Genomic DNA, 22,429 nt, shown 5'->3' with positions numbered 1-22,429 from the left:
ACATTTACCACCGTCCCCAGTTCGTTTGAAATATTCATCATTGAATGCATTACGGTGCATTACGACGCGGATATGTTCGTTAAATAATTCATTATCTTATAATATTCATGTCGCCGAATAATATCGCGCTGTATATCGCCCTGTATTTATTCAACGTCTGTATCAGTGGCGACGAGAATCCTCATTCACGCATTCCCAAGAACTCGCAGGCGCTGAGCTTGAATGCCATCCATTTGTATAGGGTGTTTCAATAACATTTGACGTGATTTTGGAATCGATTTCTGTTTATCAGAATAAGGAGAAAATATTCTTTGGAATATTTTCTTGGTATTTTTTTTAGAATTTATAATATTTCTAAAATATTTTATTTTATTTATATGTGTACTTATGTAATATTTATAGAATATTTAAATTTTCTGGAATTATAAAATATGAAGAGTATCTGCTATATCTAATAGCAAGGAAACTTGAGAAGTTTAGTTTAAAATTAGAATCACTGTACATGTAACAAAATTTGTAATATATTTATATTTAACGTGGTACTTCAAGGATAAAAGTATAATTCCAAGCAAAAAAGTAGTTCACTCAGGGAAGGAAGACAAACCTAGACAATTCTTCATCCAATTCTTCCCCTCTCATTCATCTTTACCGAGGGACACTTAAGTGACGTCTCAAGTTTTTCCATCCCCTCGAATCCCTCTGTACATACATGTATCGCACAGTAGTGAAGATCGATCGCATATCAATTCCATTAGGGCGTCCCGATAAATGTTTCCACGATTTTTGTGAAACAGAGACGAAGATTCACGGAGTCACCAGAGGGAGAAATCATTGAGAGGCGTCGTCCCTCGTGTGCTCGTTTTATTCGAGAGGTCGACGCACTGTTCCAACCTGCTTCGTGAATCGACGTCCAATAAACCATGGATATTTACTGTGACCCGATGAGATCGTCTCCTGGAATATAGTTCTCGTTAAAGATTCACAAGGTCCCCGACGAAATCGCTGCGCTTAATTTGTCCTGTCTATTAAGCAGCGTGAGCTTATGTCGATAGTAGACAGACATTTTGCGTCTCGTCAAAAAATGAGGTAGCAGAGAAATGAATTAACTAGTAGTAGATCTGATTAAAACAACAGGAAATCGTTTTCTAATTAAGATAGTAGACTAGGTAGGTAGCCTGTGGAACTTCGTGGTAATATTGTAGCTATTTCTGTGTTACAGGAAAAATTAAATTACGCGAGATGACTAAGGAAATCCTCTATCTAATTTCTACTAGCCAAATGATTGATTGTTGGGGGTTGCTTGGGGTTGGCGATGGTTTCGAACAGACAGCGAGTATATTTGCTCACCCTGAAGAACATATTTTTCCTAATACAAAAAGATGGAAGTAGTATTTATTTTTCTGTAGATAAGTACCTCTCAGAGTCCTCAAACGAAATAGAGTACCTGAAGAAATAGTGAAAAACCTTACCTATTAATCCTGTCACGTCTTCGTCTCGATAATAGTGACTCCAATTTCCGCCTCAGACAGATAACGAAGAGGCAAATCGCAAAGGCGTGAAAAATTCAATTTTCCTCATCGATTATCCTCGTTAATTTCTCGGTCGGGACGATTCTTCTTCTCGCGCGCCCAGCGAGCGCCAGAAAAAGGTGTGCTTCGTTGAATCAACGTTGAGCCCACCGACGATTTGTCACCTGGACAGTCCACCTCTTCTTTATAAGGTACTCGGTTTACGCATTAATCCCGCTGGATGAAAAAAGCTCTCGCAAACAACGTTTCAACGCCCCGCGACGACGCTTTATTTTCCTCTGCATCATTCACGCACACGGAGGCTTTGTTTCTACCTTCACTTCGTTCTCCCGGGTTCTTTTTTCAGCTTTCTGCTACCCTGCGAGGCGGTTCATTATTGATACAAGCAAAAAGATGATGACCGAAATAAACGATGGAAATGTGAAACAGAGTTTTGTGGGAGAATTATTTTGTAGCAGTTTCGAAGATTCAAAGCAGTAACGTTTGTTTCAGTATCTGTGGTCTGAAGACAGAAATACAAAGTGATGGACACTCAAATTAATTCGGCGCCCTCAAAGTTAGCTAATTATACGTGGGCTCTAATTAATTTTGTAGCGAGCTTTGATGCTTTTTGTAAGTCTACTTTGAAGATGGAAAAGGGATAATTACTAAAAGTAAAGGAGAATATTTTTAGTTTTAATACTGAGAGCGTGATTGCTGATGAATAATTATTAGATCTTGTGAGAAGTGACAAAATAGCAAACTAACAAAGTGGTAAAAAATTCATGTGTACACTGTTACTATCAAATTACAGGAATTAATAGAGAATATAAAATACAATATCAGGCTTCTGTTCATAAATAACTAGAGAAAGATACACAAATAATTCCTCTATTTTTCGAAAATACAGAAAGATGGGTTCCTTTTTTCTGAAGACACAAAAAGATGGTTACTTATTTTTTAGGCGACACAAAAAATGGTATCATTCTCCTCTTAAAATATAAGAAAAAAAAAATGTTCCACACATGAAATTTTCCATGTCAACAACGTCAAAATTTCACCCCCAGATAATTCCTGAAAAACAAAGTCTCCCTTCTGCGAGTTCCTCTTCGCACATTTAGCCAGCTCTTCCGCCAGGGATCACCCTGTAGAGCCGAGCCCCTCTTGCGCGTTCTCATGCACAGGAAATTGTTGCATATACGGCGGTGCAGTGAGTATGACACGCGAGCTCGTAATTAAGCCGAGCTTTAATTTATTACATGTAACTCGCGATTATTAACAGTGGGAGAAAGGGAAAGCTCGCCGGTTTAAGCGATACGACCGCGGAGACGTGTAATTAGTGATAATTAGACGCGTGGCGAGGGGGCGCGACGATGAAGAAGGATGGTAGGGAAGACACGGCGGACGTGGCAGCACGTGTGGTTAATATTCTTGTTACCTTGATGACGTTCTAAGCGTTCATACGGTGTTTCTGTTATTTTCGAGGATCCTTAGGGTTTCCTGGATCGATTTTACCTGCCGCTTTACGACCATTATCGAGGCTCCGTTTCGGGTGCTTTTGAAGTCTCTCAGGGGTCTAAAGTGAGATTAAATATTATCGTAGTACTAATTAGTAGTCTAAGGAAAATTGTAGGCTGTGAGAGGTTCAAAGGAGTGGTATTACACAGAGCGTTCGGCAGTAGGCTTTGCTAGTCAGGTCTGGCATGGTGAAGTCAGTGGAATATGTCCTAAGACAGACACAGAGAGGTCAGTAGAATGAGTATCGAGTCAGACACGTTTTAAAGGAATTTTGGAAGTCTTCTCAAGGAAAGCTTGAAATACATTTTTTTATTCTAGCGTATAGAATCGTCTCTTAAAATTTTTGTCATCTGTCAACAAACACCCTAATTGCTATCTATTTTTTATTTCTGTTGTTTCTTTATGTAAACAGTTATTAAACACTCTTATTATGATTTTCTCTTACTTTTCTCTAACTTCGAATGTTCCTTAATTCTCCTTTGTAAATTTTCGAACATTAATTACAGTAAACCTGGCTCAACTTCCCTCGAAGTATTTTAACCGCGAGCAAGTAGAAGTAGTTTTCACTTGCAGCCCATAATCAGAGACTTTAAAGCCTTCAGACTTCCACATGCAAATCCATACAAAGAACGCAACTGAATGGCTGCCCATATTCCATAACCAGTTCCTTAGGTCTAGGGTGTTTCCTGAAACTCTAAATATTACCTTTGAATTTCGTGTTCGCGGCCTGTTAACGCAACAGCGAACACTGTCAACGTAACGAACGCTCGCGGAACATAGAATGCAATTTTTATCCCCCGGTGCAGCGGGGTCAGCAGTTATTAGAAAAATAAAATTGAAAGTCGCGTGAGAAATTGAAATCAAGCCTTTCACGTTCTCCTGCCACGGTGTTTCTCTAGATCTCAACGTGAACAGCTAATGGCAGCGGGCACGTCGGCCGAGATAAAGTATTGTTAGCCCAACGAGCGTGACAGTTGATTTAACCTGCTCATTTGGACGAAGACCGCGCCGAGTGCCATTATTACTGCAATTCGGGCCGTGCGTGTAACATGGCCGCTGTTGAATTGCAGATTGCAACGGTGCAGCTCGGGCAAAAAAGAGTGCATTAATTAGTGTGGAATAGTGCTGTGGGAAAGCATTCGATTGAATAGAATGGGAGAGGTTCTCGTGAACTCTGTGACGTAATTATTACTATGCACATTCATAATAATAATACTAATAATAATTTAATTGCTCCACTGTTACCATTTCTACGCCTACTTTCCCTCCCCTTTTGAAGCAAATGGAAGTTATTTAAATGATGTCTCTCATATTCCACATATACTAAAAATTAGATCAATCTGAGATTAATATTTAGTATTAATATTATATAAATCTAAGAAGAATCTGATATTAAATCTTCTAAATTTACCCTTTCCTTCCACTGCACAGTATTATTATTATTGTTGGTGTAAATGTGCAGTGGGAAGAAGGGTTAACTTCAGTTGTCCCCTCATAATCACCCTTATTCAATTGAAATAACCCATTTCCCACACACTTAAGAATTTCCCCCAGAAAGACCATCCACCTTCATCCCCCTGTTAACCCTTTCAAACTTTCCCTTCCTTCCTCGTCACCACTGGTCTACACCTCGATAACCTTCGACCTTCCAGCGAATCGGTCTTCCACAGACTGAAGCCAGGCCCACAGTGAAACTGGACTCATTTGCGCCACTGGGCAATATTAATCTCAGCATGCCACGACTCGAGCGTTTTACAGCGCTAACAGCTCTTAATCGCAGCCCACTTCCATGCCGCTAAGAACTTTATCATTTCCCGTCTTTCTTCCCGAGATCCGCGACGTCGCAATTACAGTGGCTGTTCGTCTAAGTACGACCATAATCTCGTACTTTTTATCGCGAGCGTTTCTTTAAACATGGCCCAGGTAGAGGCGGCACCGAGGAATAGTTTCCTCGTCGACTGTTCAAGGTATAGTCGACAGTGGGATGTAGCGATCCCAGTAAAACAGCAGAGTATCGATCCTTCACGCTTCTAAAGCTTTGTTCAGGTTAGTCAAGTTACTGGAATTTAAGCAGCTCGAATGCAAGTGGTTTGGGGCAGTTTGACCAATGTGAACGTGTTGGTTTACTTGACTTGAAATATAAAAGAGTATCGATCCTTCACGCTTCTAAAGTCTTGTTCAGATTAGTCAAGTTACTGGAATTTAAACAGCTCGAATGCAAGTGGTTTGGGGCAGTTTGACCAATGTGAACGTGTTGGTTTACTTGACTTGAAATATAAAAAAGTATTGATCCTTCACGCTTCTAAAGTCTTGTTCAGATTAGTCAAGTTACTGGAATTTAAACAGCTCGAATGCAAGTGGTTTGGGGCAGTTTGATCCATGTGAACGTGTTATTTTACTTGACTTGAAACATCCCTTCAGGTTTCTATTTCCTTCAGACGCGTTCAGATCAGTCAATTTACTTGATTTCAAAGTAAACGCCAATTGTTAAAAGTGTGAAGGACCTATAACCTGCTGTTTACTAGAACCACTATATCCCTTCGTCGACTATACTGAGTCCATCGATCCCCAAACAAGTTTTATGCATATTTATGCGCCTTTGCGCGGCGTCGCGGCGCGAGCGCTGCCACCGTCTGCTTAAGATTCATGGGGAGCTGAGAAATTTCTTAATTCCCTCTTGGACCTTCTCTTTTGCGTGCTACTTCTTGCGTAGGAGAAGAGTCGTGTGTTCTCATCGCTTGGATGCGCTCTTTGCCGATGTTGTTTGCGAGGAGCAGCGTGTCTGCGCGCGTGAAAAAGGCGACGACTCGCTTTTTGCTGGGGAGAGATCCTCTAATATGACGCAAGGGTTTTAATGAGTCTTGAATAGGTTGGAGAACTTCGTGATGTGAATTCGGTGGAGTCTCGTTTTGGAGATGTGGACAGGGCTTTGAGACATGCTAATTGTTGATTTAGGCAACACTAGGCGACTAGCGTGCCATTGTTTAAGTTACATAATATGCAGGGTGTCCATGCTGAAGCAGGTTACCTAAATATCTACTCTGTTTTTAATGACACAAAAATGGCCCATGTCAGAATTTAAATTGTTTCGAAGGAGAAATATCATGCAAGAATAATTTTTTATGTAGAATTATTTTCTTGTTTTTTAAAATTTCGTGTTCTTAAAAATAGAGAAGATAGGTGGCTTGCTTCAGCTTGGACAGCCTGCATACTTATATAGAGTCAAAGTGAAATACAAGTTAATTGCCGTGCACGCAGCCATGTTAGTCTGTAATAAAAATTTGAGCGATCAAAAAGAATTTGCAATTTATAATACAAGATTATAGTCAGAAAAATTAATTTTCTTGAGTGGTTCTAATTCAATGGCACGTGGCTATAATTCCCGAAATTTGTGAAATCGTTCGAACACTTATGAGCAGTACTGTACGTGGTCTAATGTTGAAGGGAAGCTCTTCCTCTTTCCTCCTCTTCCCTTGTCGCTAATCTTTCGAAACGTACACCCAGCTGCCTCGGTTCAGACTCCACCGCGACCACGATCGTGCATTTCCGATTTTATCGGCCCAACCGCGTTAGGGGTGGCCCGTAATCCTGCAAGCAGCGCGGTTTTTCCAGCTGCGCGCTGATACCGACAGTAATCGCGTGCAATCGGATGTTCATTCTCGGTGGATCCTGGTTTAACCCTTGGCGATTCTATTTATTGCCTTTTTATTTGCGTTGAGGTCGTGGGGGTGGGGTGCATTCAGCTGATGAGCTTTCGGCTGTTAAACTAGAGAGTACCTATTAGAGAAAAGGAGGGATGATTCTTAATTCAGATGTGGTAATATTTTTTAAATGTCTGCTCTTATTAGTTATTGGGAATTATTGAACGATTTTTGGGGGAATTCGCTTTATTTTTTAATCCTTGAAAAACGAATGGTATCTAATTTCATATAAAACGTATGTAAAGCACAGTAATAGATTCAGACCCAGCAATATACTCTTTTACCCTACAACCACAGTGTCTATACACAACATTGCCTATATTTAAAGATTTGAGACTTTCACGGCCCGGCATCATACAGTTGTCACTGTTAGGTTTTCGGGTGTACGAGACACACACTGATACTGTGTCTCTTGACCCCCCTGATGAAGCTAATTGCAATATTAGCGAAACGTTGGGTAAATAATTCCAAATGGACACGGCGTACACCCGAAAACCTAACAGTGACAACTGTATTGCTATTTATAATAAACCTTTCAAGTGAAATATTTCTCCTGAAGCTCATTTTAACAGTATAAGACTCTTAGTACACTATGTCTATACTATCAATTGTACTCTTATCCTAAAAGCGATTCCTCAACCCCTGGGCTCTTTTTGCAAGCCTTCAACCAAGGATTTTTCCTTCTCCCTTCCTCTCGACGCCTCTCCCAGCGACAGCATGCTAATTCTAGACCGCGTCAGAGGGTCTGCGCACGCTTGACGCGTATACAGCCGCGTTTCTGTGTATGCACCGAGCCGCGGTTGGAAACTTTTCGGTTTCGTCTGCGTTTTCCCTGGCCAGGTGGTAAGGACGGCGCCGCGGCTGGAAAGACTTCCGCGAACTCGTAAGAAATTAAAGTTTCTCGGCGAAACTCCAGTCGCAAGTCGTTCTCCAGTGTCGTCGACGTCGTCGGCGTCCTTCGTCCTTCGTCGCTGGGGCGGCCGCTGCGGTTCCGATGGAAGCCTGAGGTATCGCGAGGAAATAAATCGAGCGAGGAGGAATTTTTACGCGTCGAATTTGCCACTGTGCGACCATTTCTTTTTTTTTTTTTTATTTAATTTTTAATGTTGCATCTACCCTCAAGGGTCATTAGAAACTACGGTTGATATACATGGCTTTGGCTTAAATTTGGTTTAGTAAGTTAACATGTTTCAAAAAATTTATAACATCGGAGCATGATTTTTCATTTTTGATCGCTTCTTTGAGATTTCCGCAGATTTGGTACAGATTCCGTTCACGTTGGTATTTTTGGCAGGAAGTGATGATATGTTCCATCAAGATTTTGGTGTTGCAAATGGTGCACAGTGGTTGGTCTTCTTTTTTGAGCAAGACCATTTCTTGTTTCGTTCTTTTATTGGTAATGTGAGCAGCGATGGGAGTTCGAATTTCAAGCTCGAAGCGATTCGAAGTTCGGGGCTGTGATGATTCGAATCACTTCGAACAGGATTCGTAGCCTGAGGCTCTTGGAAGTCTTCAAAGATGAGTTAAAGTTCTCAAGCTCTCTGTGATACTTTATGGTAATGGTACTGCTTGGACGAAGATACGTATTGGAAATGCTTCTGAGATTTTGAATTCTTACCCGTTTCTCGAGAACTATTGAATCTCTCAGAACTTCTAAAACTAGCGAGACTTTCAAGAGCTCTGAGCTTTGAAACATTGTTCGAAGTGAGTCGAATTTTTCGTCACGCTTACGGATTCGAAGCGAGTCGAAACGTTTCAGTTGTCATCAGTAGATGTGAGTGGGTGTTAGGGGTTTAGGGGAAGAAAAGATATAGAGGGAGCATTTGCAAGTTTGTTTTGCAAATTTAATTTCCATTTATTCTACAGGGTGAGTCTTCCAACTGCATCCCTTGAATTTTTTTTAAGCTACTTGTTGCATAAAAAGATGTTTCAAACCAAAGTTGTTTGGTGTCGAGGGTATGCTTCTTTTTGGTAGATACTAATTTATGGTACTAACTATACTAAGTATATGTATTACTTATGAGTAAACTGAGGAAGTTCATGCAAATTTCTATTTCCATAAACCCAATTAGAAAAATGGTACCTAATTAAAGATTTACTTCACACTCCAAGTATGTAACTTTCGATACCTTGTAGACTTTTGCGTATTGTATAAATTCTACAGTCTTTTGCATACTAGAGTTTCCCATAATTGCATGAAGGTCCTCAGGCTACTTGTGAGATAGTTCCTTGGCTTCTTATCGGTGAAAATTCCACAGTAGTGCCCTACAGGTATGTTCGATTTCACTTCCCTAAATCGTGTGGGAGGTTTCACAGTTTACAGAAATCGAATTCGAGGGAAGCGTAGACACCTGTGTATTCTTCGAATGCGTTTCTTTTATCGTTTCCAAGAGAAAGAGTGTGTAACATGACTGGCACTGTATAAGGCAGAAATAAAAAACAGTATAAAGCAGGAGTATACGAGGAACTGAGCGGAACGATAACAGTAAAGGTGATAATAAAGCAGAGAGAATATTGATAATAAAATTTTTACTGTTCTTACAGGAACTCGTGGCTCGCGGGACAATAGATCTCGAATAACAATGTGGAATGTTAACGTTAAGTGTTGCGTCTATTTGAATGTACGAGTGGTATTACAATGGAGTGATTAAAGTACATATTACGAACTCTTCGAAGCCACTTACCTAGTATTTGAAGCTTGACTCTTGAAATAATGATATCGTTATTACGAAACATTGTTATACATGTAATAACAGATGTTAGCGATTTTAAAGCTACAATTTTTATTAAAATAATGCAAATACCTTGAAACTATGAATTCTTTATTTTTTCTAAAGATTCTCACTAATTCGAATCCGAGAAAATTAAATTGAAATATCAGCGTACTTATTCTTAATCTTCGTTTCATTTCCAGTTATAGAATCCACCTGACCCAATTTATACCATGAATTATGAAACACTCTGTATTTAGTATGGGTCCAGAACGATCCAGGGTCAGCATCTTACGTTAGAGTCAAAGCTCGACCATCCAAGGGTTAATTACAGTGTCACTCGTCATCTCGTCTAAATTATTAACTACTCCTCCTTAATTACCCCTCCAAGCCACGCAATACCTGCAATGTCTCTTTTTCCTTCCCATTCGAGCCCCATTTACCAACCCCAAGATCAGCCCCTTCCACGAGGAAAAGAATCGCAACCCAGTCCACTGTATACATACTCCGATTCCCTCGCTTACAAGACCCTCTACGACCAGAATTTTCGATACTTAAAGGGGTTTAGGGAACTTTATGCTAATGCAGCGGACGTGGTTGCCCAGAAGCTCCGAGTAGGACAAGCTCTCCATCGAAGCGCAGGAAAGCCACCCTCGGAAGAGGGGCGCACAATGCAGCGCGGCAGTTTGAACTCGAAGAAAAAGGGGCGAAAGGAAAAAGCGAAACGCGGTTGGCGGAATGAAACGAATCGGTAACAGAGACATTTACGGGGGCGCATGGAAAAGCAAACCGCGACGCCAGCGAGGGGGTGGTCGAGGGGGGCTATTATGAAACGGGACGGGCAAAGAAGTGAAACGATTACGAGGAAAATGAGGCGTCGCGAGACGCGCGGGCGAAATGAGCCAAATGGGGGAAGACGATGGGGCGAAGAGCGTCCGCGGACCGCTTGACGAGAGAAAAACGTCCGAGTGAGAAATGCTTGGCTCTCTCGGGGCTGCGCGAAGGAGAGGGCGCGATACTGGGGGAAGAGACGGAGAGAGAAGGATGGAGAGTTTGGAGACGGAGGGAAACGAAGTGTCAGAACCGCGCGAGAGCTCGGAGAAACAAGGGATACAGGCAAGCTGGACACGCGAGAATGTTTGATGGCTTCCTGTGCGTCGTACGATATGATCTTTGGAGCCCAAGTGTCTGAATTTGAGGTGAAATTTCGGGAATAAAATTGTGTATATAAGTATCTGGATAGTTTCATGTTATTGGAAATTCATGAAATATCTACATCTACACTTATTTTATTTATACGAGTTGCTGTCGAATATTACACTCATCAGTATTTGTAAACCTTGTAAAGGGTGGTTTACCTAAACCAGGCCATCTGAATAGCTGTCCCTGCTGTAGAGATATAAGAAATATTTTATACTTATGCAATTTGAATTGTATCATGTGTCGAGTACTCCAAAAAACTTATTTAAAAGAATATCTCCTTTGCAACGTGTTGGTTTCTGTTGATAACATTTAAATTGCATATAAAATATTTCTTGTATCTTCACAATAGGAAGAAATATTCAAGTGGCCTGGTTTAAGTGAGCCATCTTGTTTCGTCTGAGATGAGATGAGATTTATAGCCAAAAATACGTCGCACAATTTTACTTGGTATATTTTACGTATTTTAATAACGTGGAGCTTTAATTATGTGTTTAATAATGTATTATAATGTATGTGGGAGATTATAGGAAATTGTGCTTAAAATAATTAGAGGATCTTTACATTGGGGATTCATCAAATATCAAATATCAAATTGTGGAGGATGAATGGTGCTTTTGAAATAAGAGAGGTATAGAATATGTATACGTATGTGGTGTGAAAGGTTTTCAAATTATTGGTGATTTTCGTTGAATTATGCGAGCTCTAATTATGTTGAATATGATTTATAGTGGATGTTACAGATAATATGGAGTACTTTCAGGAGATTGATGGTGATTGTTAATGTAATGAGGATTCAGGTATGCATGTGGGTAATAATTTTTTTGTTACAAGCTGTTTTATATTCTCTGAAATATTGGTCTGAAATATTAGTTAATTTATCGGTTAATTACTTAACGACTAACTATTTTTTGAGTTCGCGCCATGTGTGACATATGAAAATCTGGACTCCAGAAGACAATTATGCATCACCTAATTGCTAACTAATATGAAATAAATAATAAAATATTAATTAGTATTTTAGAACCCATAAAATAGCTCAAAAATAAAAGAAGAAGCATTATTTCACATAAAACGCAGAGAAACTTCCTCCAAGTTCTTTCAGCTTTTACTGTCAATTCTATAAAACCGTCTCACACTTTTATAATACCCTGTACAGTCACTTTCTTCCTCCTTCGTCACATAGAATATTCAATTTCAATCGACCCACTAAAATATATACGTCTCCAGGATTTAAAATTTGAGAAAAACAACCAAGGAACTTCTTTTAAATCTCGAAATTCTAAATCTTTGATTTACGACTTTCCTCAAATTGCACACATCAAACTTACTCGAAACTAAACCCAAAGTACAATCCTCTACACACGAAGCTACACAATTCACAAAAAGAATATTCATTCACAAGTTTCTCAAACTTATTCCACATTAACCACGAAAATAAACAAAACGTATAACAGAACAATCACACCTCGTCGTCACAGATCTGCATCCCCTATCAAAGTATAAAATTTCCTAAAATCCCCTCCACGTGCTCAACACTCACGAACACTCTCCATCAACCCCAAGCCTCCCCTGTCCCCCTCACCCAAACAATTACCCCCCACAGGTGATCGGAATTCACTTAACCCGAAATTGTCCCGATTGATAAAACTCAAGTCGCCCGAGTCAACCACCGCTCGCACGTGCAGAACGAGTGCCCCCCCGAGCGAGAGGGAAGCAGTGGGGATCGAGCTCGCGCGAGCAGGATCGAGCGTCGCGCGGCGGTGGGGATGAGCGTCGCGGCGGGGGGGACGCGTGGCGACGCGCTCGCCGCAGCATCCGCGTGAAGCCAGTCGGCTGTCGGATTCCGTGCAGTGCGCGTCGGCGGAAGTCCTCAAGCGTCGTTCCTCGCCTCTGTGCACGCCGCGGGCCGCGTGACTCTTCTTGTCGAAGTTTCTAGTGCGCGTGCAGTGTCGTTCGCTCTTCGAAGAGGGACAACTCGGGGACAGCTCGAGCCCAGGGCCTGACGCAACGACAGCAGGGCAGACGGTGGACGAGGAGTCGGGGCGTCTATCGGTGAGTCAGCGTTTCAATTTCATGCGTTGTAACTTTGTAACTGCTCCCTGAATCGGCGGAACTGCTTTCGACGCGAAATGTGAGGCGAACTTTTCGGGGATTAGCATCGCTGGCCTTTTATTACGCGTTGGGTAGGAATTCTGTGCTCGTGCTTGTGTTGTTCCGAGGCAAAAACATGCTGAGGGTAAGATCGTAGGCACATGTCACCTGTCACGTGTTTTTGCTTTCCTGGGTTTCGTATGGGAGCTCGGAGCATTTTGTTTTTGTACTCTTAGGGACTTCTCTGTGGCTTCTTGCGCCCTTGTTTTTGGAGGAATGAGGAAAATGCTTTTACTACTTTCTTGTCTGACGATATAAATTCTGGGTTTTAAATATGAAAATTCAGCTCTTAACTCCAAAAGGAAGGTACTCAGTTTTTTTTTTTAAATATGACGTAAGTCATTTTGCTTAAGTGTTGCCAAGTTTTGCCGCCTAAAGCTGAGTCTACACCAGTGAACAGTTTGTGAACACGATTTTTCCGCCAACAGATGATTTTTAGAAAATTTTATTTTCATACTGTTCACGAATTCTGGTGTATTCGCGCCTTAATGTAAACAGGTGTTTAATAGTAATTGATCGTGAAGCTACAAGAAGGTGGCGCCTTTATTTTTCAGTATTCCTATAATATTGCTTATCTTAGTGCTCCAAATATATTCATTTTACTGTTTGATTAATTTTACGACCACGATGTATTTCTGGACCATTTGGAAGTCTGTTCGTGCAGCGTGCGCCTCGATGGAAGTGTAAACACTGGCATTCACTGTGTACAGTGTCCCTGAAAATAGGCGGGTATTTCTCGCGATTTTTGAAGTTGCCGCGACTTTCAAATATTTTCTGTGCTGTGGTCACTGGCAGAGAGTCTGAATTCTGTGTTGACAGCGAAAATATTTAAATAATATGTTAATTTCGATATTACATATTACTGAATATTGTGTCGTGAGATTTATAACACTGGAACTTGTAATTTGTAAGCGATATTTTTTTAATTGTGTCACTTTTAACGCAAGCATATGATATAATTAACTTTCTCGATCAATAGCATGCAGCTACGTACTGTGTAATAAATATTTGAGGAAGGATTGGGGAGGGGAGTCTCAAAATGACTAAGTAATTGAAAATTCGCGGTACGTCGACGTCCCAAATCCCTGCACACTAGGAACAGCTGTATACTCTTCCGTGTGCACACGAGGGACAAGGTTCTAACCAGTCTGAATTCGGGTGAACGAGTTCCGAACGAGGACAGCGAGTCGCGAGTTTCTTTGATGCTTAATTGAAAAGGAAAAAGAGGAGCTACCGATTCTTTCAATGAATGTATGTCGAGCGATATCATTTGTGTCATCCTTGTACTTTTTTTCCATCCGTGACATTCTTTCTTATTAATACCTTCGCCTACAATCTTCATTCGTAATACTATCATCTGCACTGCCGATCAGAAATGTTACATTATCCCAAACTGCCGTCTACAGAGCTCTCGTTAAATAAACACAGATCAATCACGCGATGATGCGTGAGCGGATACTTACGAAAAAATCCTCATCACGCGTTGCTGCGTGATCGGCAGCGACAGTATTAAAAAAAATAGTACACGAGCCAGACTCGTTGAAAGAGATCAAGAAGTAAACATTTCATGCAGCACACTGGGTCCATTTTTCAAAACAGACCCATTATCGCCACCCAGAGAGTGCACGGAACCACAGAGACTGTACCTCGATTAAACACAGACCCAGTGACCCATCAGTCCCGCCATCACCACGCAGAAAATTCACGAACCGCAGGGACTCTGCCTCGGTTCGAAATTAAAGTCGTAATTTTTCTCGGCTGTTTCGAAGTAAATTCGGCGTGTCGAAGTGGGCCGCGGCGTTACTTAATAAACGCCTGTGACAGCCGGCATTGCAATTGCGTTGTGTCACTGGCAGCGTCACGCGGAGAGATACACGTCCCACGTATTTCAGCGATCGTCGCCAGCTTCCCTGACGGTGATGTAACGTGAAGCGTTCAACAGGGCCAGAAACACGCGGTCGCACTCTGCCGCGTACACTTGCGCCCTGTTTTTACGCGGTCCCGTGACGCGTCTTAAAATATGGAGCCCCAGCTACGCGGAGCAGGATGATGTATTCTCGGCGCCCCTTGGGCTGTGCTCGCGGCGGTCTTAACGCGGGGAATGGTCTTCCAGGGAATGCTTTTCGCCGTGTTATTGCGGGAAAAGCGATTTCGAAATGAGGGGATTTATTGGGAGAACACTTTTGCATTCGGTTTATTGGGAAATTGAGAGCGATTTAGGAGCGTTGGTTTAGAATTGATCGGGGATGCGTTCCTGTCTGGTTCGTTAGATTCTGGAGGATTTTTGGGGTTATTTAAGATCGCGGTTTTGGGGGATTTTGAAGCAGGTTAGGTTTCGAGTAATTTTGGAGCTTTTAATTAGTGGATGCGCTTGGAATTATATTTTTCGGTACTAGGTTTTAATTTTCTGTAGTATTGTTGGTTCTTCTGATATTTGATTGTGGTTTTCAATTATTGTAGCTTTTTATTTTCTGTCTTGTGGGTTTAGATTTAAATTATGCTAGATTTAGCTCGAGCATTCTTTAGTTTTAAGATTTAATTCTTTAATTTAAGCTTTGAGTAAGCTTAAAGTTGATGTATTTTCAATTTTCCTATTTTTCAATGTCAATCTTCAATTACTCCATTTTCAAATCTGACGTTTATCGAGTACTCGATCTTCAGGTCTTCCATTTCTCGGTGTCAGCTGTAAATTCCTACAATTTGAATTCAACCATTTCTCAAATTTCAATCCTTCCATTTTCATTTCTGAAAATGGCAACAAGAAAGCAGAATATTCTGCTCACTCGTTGATTTCATTTCTGAAAATGAAATAATTCTGCCATTCCTCAGTTTGAATTTTCAGTAACTTCATATCCAACTCTCTCATCTTCCAAGCAGTAAATTTTCAATTCCCTCATCTTACAAACACTCGAATTTTCAATTATCCTTGTCGAGTTTCCAAATGAAGCATTTTCTCCGCCGCCCTTCCAGTCCACCAGTTTTAGAATCCCCGAAACTCCATTACGCTTCTCGGGGAAGTTCTAAAATTCTTGGGCAAGAGTTCACGCGCGGCCAGCCGGCGAATAATTAGATTCTTATATCATGAGAAGTTTTGAGTAGGCGTCATCCTATTAAGGCCGTGAAAACGTTTCTCGCTCGGTGTCGTTGACTCCCACGAACCGATCGTCGAGAAACCCGCTCCGCCACGAAACTCGGAGCGGACGAACCGGGTCCTCGTTCGCCGATCTTTTTATTCTTCTGACCCCGCTGCTCCAGCAGCTCGTACCAAACGATAACGTCTCGCTCCTGCTTTCTTTCAAAACAATTTCTGACCCGCGTACCAGGGGTCGGTCTCCGTTTGAACAGCCCTTCTTTTTGTTAGGATCCATCGATGTTTGCATTGCGATTGTTCTCTTCGGGAGTTAGGAACTCATCTCTGAAGGAACTCGAATTCCGTGCAGCCGCTCGCGACGAGTTTCGGTTACCGAAATTTGTGAGAGCTCTCCTGTGTAAGCTGTCTCAGAATATGTGAGTCACTTTGGAGCAGATGAGGGGAGACAGAAGAGGAGAGAAATTGGAATAGTAGATTATCTGTTTCGAATGGTATTTGATTTTAGTTTTGAGATAAGGGGGATTTTGTGAAATACATTATTGAGACTTTTTTGAGAATTTTTTCTGAAGAAATTATGAGACTTTTTAGTATGAGGGTTTGGCTTTCTTCTTTATTTAGGTTTAGAGAATAATCAACAATTTTTTCAATACAGAATAATAAAAATTGTAAAAGTTATGTAATGATACATGGAAAAAGTTCTTAAAGAGGTCCCTGTTTTTTTTCCTCTTAACTAAAAGATCCCTTGGATGAATTTATCATTGTATTTGTATCGCGCAAGAATATTTAATGGCTTATTGTTCGTCACGAAATAAGACTTGATAAATATAATCTCTGTGCCTAGAAATACTTGACGAATTTAAATTTTGGCGCGTATAAATACCCGACACGAATGAAATTGAATTTAATTTCTGTTCTCTAGAGATTCTTCAATCCTTATACCATAAATATCACCATCTATAGCATAAAGGTAAATGAATCTGCTATTGAATGAAAACACCAAGAACTTTCATCCTCCAGTGATTCAATAACAAGACTTACTGGAAACAACCAGTGCAAGGTGGTTGGTTTCGAAGCTAAGAGTTTCACCAAAATACACAGAAAAAGATACAAACCGCCCATAACTTAAAACCGTTTCAGTTCTTAAAAAAGTTCACAAAAAGTATCCTGGTTTTTATTGCTTCGTTATTTTCCGAATTTTTACCGCCTGAATTCATTTCTGAACTCCTGCCCTCATATTTTGTAGCACCCTGTATACACGTGCATCAACTCCTCCCGATTTCCCCCGCAACGACTGCGCCATATAATCCTCGGGGATCGTAACCCAGCGTTGCACCTCTGCCATCGGACACTGAATTCGATATTGGGGGCAAAAAGATACGAGGAACGTTGGAAACTCGTACACGAGTACAAGTTCGCCCCCAGTGGAGTCGAAATCGAAGACAGGGTCTCTGAAACTTTTGGACTCTCGAAAAGAGCTTGTTTATTTGAGGTTCTGTCGAATTTAAATATTCAGCTTCGTCGGGGTGGAACTTCCGCGTCCCGAAGCCTCGAAATTGTCTGCTTTCCAATTGTTTCCTTTGTTCGAACGAAATCTGCAGCGTTGGCAGAGGTGCTCCCGAGTGAGCCGTCTCGAAAATAAATGAAAAGTCGGTGAAATCTTTTGGAGCAAAAATTGAGAAGATAGTGTCGCATGGGGAAGAAGGAAACGATCGTCAGGGGGATTTCGAGGTTTCCTTTATCGATAATTGCGCCACGTTTGCGTCGTTACGTCACTCGACAATGCGCGTCGCTCGTGAGAGATCTCGGCGTCGAGGTGCATCGCTATCAGCGTCGCTCGATGCTCACGCGTTCATTGTATTAAGTCGTTCGGCTGCTTTTATGGAGCGAATTGCACCATGCGACGGTGTCGTTACCCGAGAAATTTATGACTCGTAAATTTCATTAGATATCGTTCGTCGAATCTTTGTACTCGGCGCCAATAAAATGGGCAGGCTTTTCAGCGAGTTTTTCCCCTCGTTCCGCGACAGAACTACGAAAGATCTGTTAACGTCACGGTGAAATACGGTGAAAGCAGGGAAACGTTTGATGGTTCCAGAAATTGTTAAAGTTTTCATTATTCTCTCGGCTCCGTCGATAGTATAGCGGCAGGAGCTCTTAATCTGGAATACTCTTTGGGACAGGAGATTTTAATAAATTAATTTAGATTATGATTCGGCAGCGTAATTAAGGATTTAAAAATTGCTTTTAATCTGAGTAGCGAAGTTTCCTCTGTTAAGAGTAATGAGAAAGTGGTCTTTAAGTGGTCAACTAATGAGAGAGAAAGGGAGAAATTTCACTTATCGAGGGACCATTGTTTATTACTAACAGCTAGGATATAAATTTCTTTCGCCCTTCAGATACTATATCTCGTATTTTAATTTCTAGATTCCCTAGATTCTCTAGATTCCCTAGACTTTCTAGATCTTCCAAATTCTCTAGATTCTCTGAGTTCTCTAGGTCCTCTAAGTTCTCTAGATTTCCATAACTACTAAAGTACTCACAGTCCAACAAAAAATATTTTCTATTCTCCCGAAAATCAACTCTCCCTCCCTCACTCCTTTTTTTACCACAATTAACCTCACAAATTACATATTTAAAAAAGCAGAAACATTTCTCAAGAAGTGTACAAACACATTTCACTATGTCACTATATCATAACCCTAGGATCCACTATACACAGTTGCACTTAGAAGCTGTCCCGTTTCCGTCGCGGAGTTTCCTTCACTAGCTCGCTCCTCTAATAACCGACGAAAGAAATAACAATCCGGATTAAGCCAAGCTTAAACGTGTTATCAGGATTGATGCTACGGGCGAAGTTTGCCTTCCGGTGGTAGGAGCGGTCGCCACTCCGTGTTTACGATTATGAGAAACGTGGCAACCCCTGCCTGTTATCCCATGCTGCTGCTGATCGCGTGCACTTTGCGAAATATGCATTCATTTCGGTGCTGGAGAAAAACTGGGGCGAATTTGCGTCGTTATATTGCACAAAGGAGGCGCGGAATGTCGAATTCTAATCGGCTGATTTATAGAGCTCGTTAAGCGTAGGAATGGGAAGAGTTGTCGTAGAAGCACGAGCTGCAGTTGATGGGACTCGTGACCCTGCACCCACGGATGCGTTGGCGGTGCATTTTCTGAGAAAGTTTGCGCAACGCCTTTGCGAATGTCGATCAAGGTTGATTACTGCTCGTGAGAAATTGTAGGATTAGTGCAATAGAAATAGAAGGCTTGCATTATGCAGTTTGCGAATTTTTATTTTCATTTATTAGGTTTTGTTGTTTCAGTCCTGAAATGAGTACAGAAAATAGATACACGAGAAGAATACATTACTTACTGAAAAGTTAATATAAGACACTGTATTTGTACTTAAAATTGATACTGTTTTGGTAACTAAAAGTACTTGCTTCATTCCATATTTACAATTTACATTTTCCATTACAATTTCTCTCACTTAGCTAAATACTATTTCCTAAGCACACCTCCCACGATCGCTGACACTAAATTTCACGTAACCTTCAAATTAAATCTCAAAGCGAATATGTAATCAGTACAGTTATAGATCCTAATCGTCCCTAACTAATATTGCGTGTCAAATCAATTAAGAGGCATCATGAAAATTCATCGTTACCGAATCAGTTGGCGGTAACACGAGCCCCAGTTCCGTTTCAATAATGCGCGATGAAGCGAGCCACCGTTCTCCCATTGATTCAATTCCACCCTCCACGAGCGTGCAACCTTTTCACTGGCGTCGTTAAGAGTCTCCTGAATTAAAATGGCTCTCAAGACCTCTGCGCGATTCGGTCGAGCGACCGATTGTTTGCGGTTCTTCGCTTAAAGCTGTTTCGAAATTCCCGCCGCGGGGATGGGAGGACGTTGAACGCAGTTAAAGCAGTTTTCTTTTATGTTAAACCCGACGATAACGGAGTGAAACGAGCTACTGAACTCCGCCACTTTGCTCCCTTATCCTCCTGAAGACCTCGCTCGCCCCGCCACTTTGTTCCTCTTCCTTTCTTCGTCACCTCGCGATTCGAGCAGTCTCTCTCTCTCGCTCTTCGTCCACGTGCCTCTTTTTCCCTGGTGATTTAGTCCCTCGTCGGCTGGCTTTTGCCCTTTTTGTCTTCCCTTTTCTCGCCCGTCAGGTTGCGTGTCTTTTCTGTCTGCCTTTGCTCATGTCAGGTGACATTACGCCACACATTTTCTTCAGCTTCGTTGTTTATAGTTTCCCTGTGTAATCTAGGTAGATGACAGTGACACCTTTTTTCTTGCTTTGCTTATCAAACTTTTTTAGTTTTTTCTTTTTTCAGAGTTCTGCTACCTTGTGTACCTTGTCTGGGATGGCTTCGTCACATTACAATCCTTTTTGGTTCCTTTGTCGAATTAGCTTCCTAGTTTTTTAAAATTTCCTTGCTGAACTTAGAAGAACCTAGCAAAACCTTGCACATCATCTTGTGGAACCTTGTAGAACCTTGGACGTCACCTTGCAGAACCTTGCAGCCCCTTGCTCTCTAACTGTTTCACCTGTGATCGTCTTTCCTTTGCAGCACCTTGCAACCCTCTTCTACCTGCTACCCTGCAGCCCTCTCACAACCCTCTTTCTCTCTTTTCTCCTTCCTTCTTCCTCCCCCGAAACATTGCATCCTCGGTTCTCTGTCTCTCCCAGTCTCTGCGTATTTCTGTCTTTCTCCTGCAGTAGAGGGTTCCAATCCCCGCCACCCCTCGAGACTGGCCGAGCCAAGCCCTCGTTTGTCCAACAGGCGTTCGTCGAGGCCACGTTGTCGCGCGTGTCGCTCTTAACCCCCTCGTTTCTTCCATTCGCCTGCTGCATCGGTCCTCTGGCAAGGTGTCCGTGAATTTCGTCGACCCTCGACAGCGAAATAAAGGCACTCTCGTTAAAACGAATCCCCTGCCGGAATTCAAATAGTCTGTCTGCTCCTGGTTTCGCCTCCTCGTCTTCCCATTGTACTCGCCCTGGCCCTGAACACCCTCTTACTTCGGCTCCTCGTTTCTCTGGGACGTTAAACGCTAGATGGTGTTCCTTGGCGCGGTCTACTATGCTTCGTCTGCTATGGAAATTGAGTAATCTTTTCTGGTTAACCGTTCAGCGCTGGGCGAGGAGTATTTTGTGTTTATTTTTTAGGGGAGGCACACAGTCTCTGTGCGTCGTGCATGATGCAGGGTGTCTTGATGAGGTGGGTGGTGAAGGTGGTAGATAGTGAAAAATTGTGAGATGATGTGGTGGAAAGAAAAGGGAATTAAGTGTTTCTGGGATGGAGAAAGTGTTTGCGGTTGGAAACGTTGCGGGTTTCTGTAGATTTTGTTGTTTAATTATTGTGATTGTTGAGGATGTGCGAGAGATGAGGAGGGGAGTTGTTGTTAATAATAAGGGAAGAAAAAGTTGTTGTTGAGATAATTATTTTAAGGAGAGTTTCAATTTTTCGTGATGTATTCTTGGTTGGAGGGACTTTGGAGTTCGATTGAGTATCGATCTTGTGACGTCACTGGTTTGTTTTGTTTGGGGGGGCTATATTAACCTTGCACGAGCGATGAGCTCCTCAGTCGCACCTGGGACTCGGGAGCGATCGGATCGACCCTTTGGGTGATCTGGGCGATCCTCCAAGAGGGAAGTGGACCCTCACTGGACCCTCACTGGACCCTCACTGGACCCTCACTGGACCCTCACTGGACCCTCACTGGACCCTCACTGGACCCTCACTGGACCCTCACTGGACCCTCACTGGACCCTCACTGGACCCTCACCGGACCCTCACTGGACCCTCACTGGACCCTCACTGGACCCTCACTGGACCCTCACTGGACCCACACTGGACCCTCACTGGACCCTCACTGGACCCTCACTGGACCCTCACTGGACCCTCACTGGACCCTCACTGGACCCTCACCCCTCCTGGTCCTGGTGAGTCTTAACCCTTTACTACCCTCTATTGACCAAGTCCTTACGCAGGCCCACCCCTGACTCCTGGTCAACCCTCCCACACTGATGAAAACTGACCACTGGTCAGTTTTCCCACACTGACCAGAATTGACCACTGGACACTATTACCTAGTTTTCATGCAACAACAGGGCTCACTACTGACTACTGACTCATACTGACCAGTGGTCAGTTCACCCCTACTTTCTCCAGTTTCATCATTTCTACCATTTCCACTCTTAATATTAGTATTTAGATTCTAGTCTTGTATTCAACAAAATTTTATTCAACCAACAAATACGTTATTCACTCTATTCCTTCATCCATCTACCAATTAGTTATATCACCACTATTTTGAATCACTTCTAGTGCCTTAAATCTGAGAACAATCGTAACATTAACAATCTCTCAAGGGTTGAAAGTCATGACTATCTAAAGAGGCCACATAATCCAAGTCCAACACTCGAAAAGAAGCTTTTCCGCGTACATTAAACACAGGGTACTTAATCCATCATCATCTGCCACATTTCCTCCCCATTATATTCAGTCAGCGTCCCAGAACTGTCCAGGAACGCGATCC

At 42.1% G+C, this 22,429-nt stretch overlaps 1 protein-coding gene across 8 annotated transcripts in view; it reads left to right on the top strand.

The window, feature by feature from the left end:
* Ph4alphaefb (prolyl 4-hydroxylase subunit alpha-1) overlaps nucleotides 1-22,429 on the top strand; it is a 260,485-nt gene that overhangs the window by 106,372 nt on the left and 131,684 nt on the right. For 2 of the 8 annotated variants that reach the window (XM_076379895.1, XM_076379886.1), the window contains exon 1: nucleotides 12,486-12,693. The exons of 4 other annotated variants lie outside the window; for them this stretch is intronic. Coding sequence is in view for 1 of the 4 variants with exons in the window: in XM_076379878.1 (XP_076235993.1) it covers nucleotides 12,869-12,877 (9 nt within the window). In the remaining 3 variants the exon portion in view is untranslated. Of the gene's footprint in view, nucleotides 1-12,485; nucleotides 12,694-12,791; nucleotides 12,878-21,759; nucleotides 21,834-22,429 lie in introns of those variants that run through there. 2 more of the 8 variants (XM_076379878.1, XM_076379912.1) reach the window with 2 other exon arrangements.

This window comes from Calliopsis andreniformis, chromosome 1 (genome assembly GCF_051401765.1).
Source record: "Calliopsis andreniformis isolate RMS-2024a chromosome 1, iyCalAndr_principal, whole genome shotgun sequence".
NCBI lineage: Eukaryota > Metazoa > Arthropoda > Insecta > Hymenoptera > Andrenidae > Calliopsis > Calliopsis andreniformis.
Note: the sequence above shows the minus strand (reverse complement) of the source record. Positions and strands in the feature narration are given on the sequence as shown.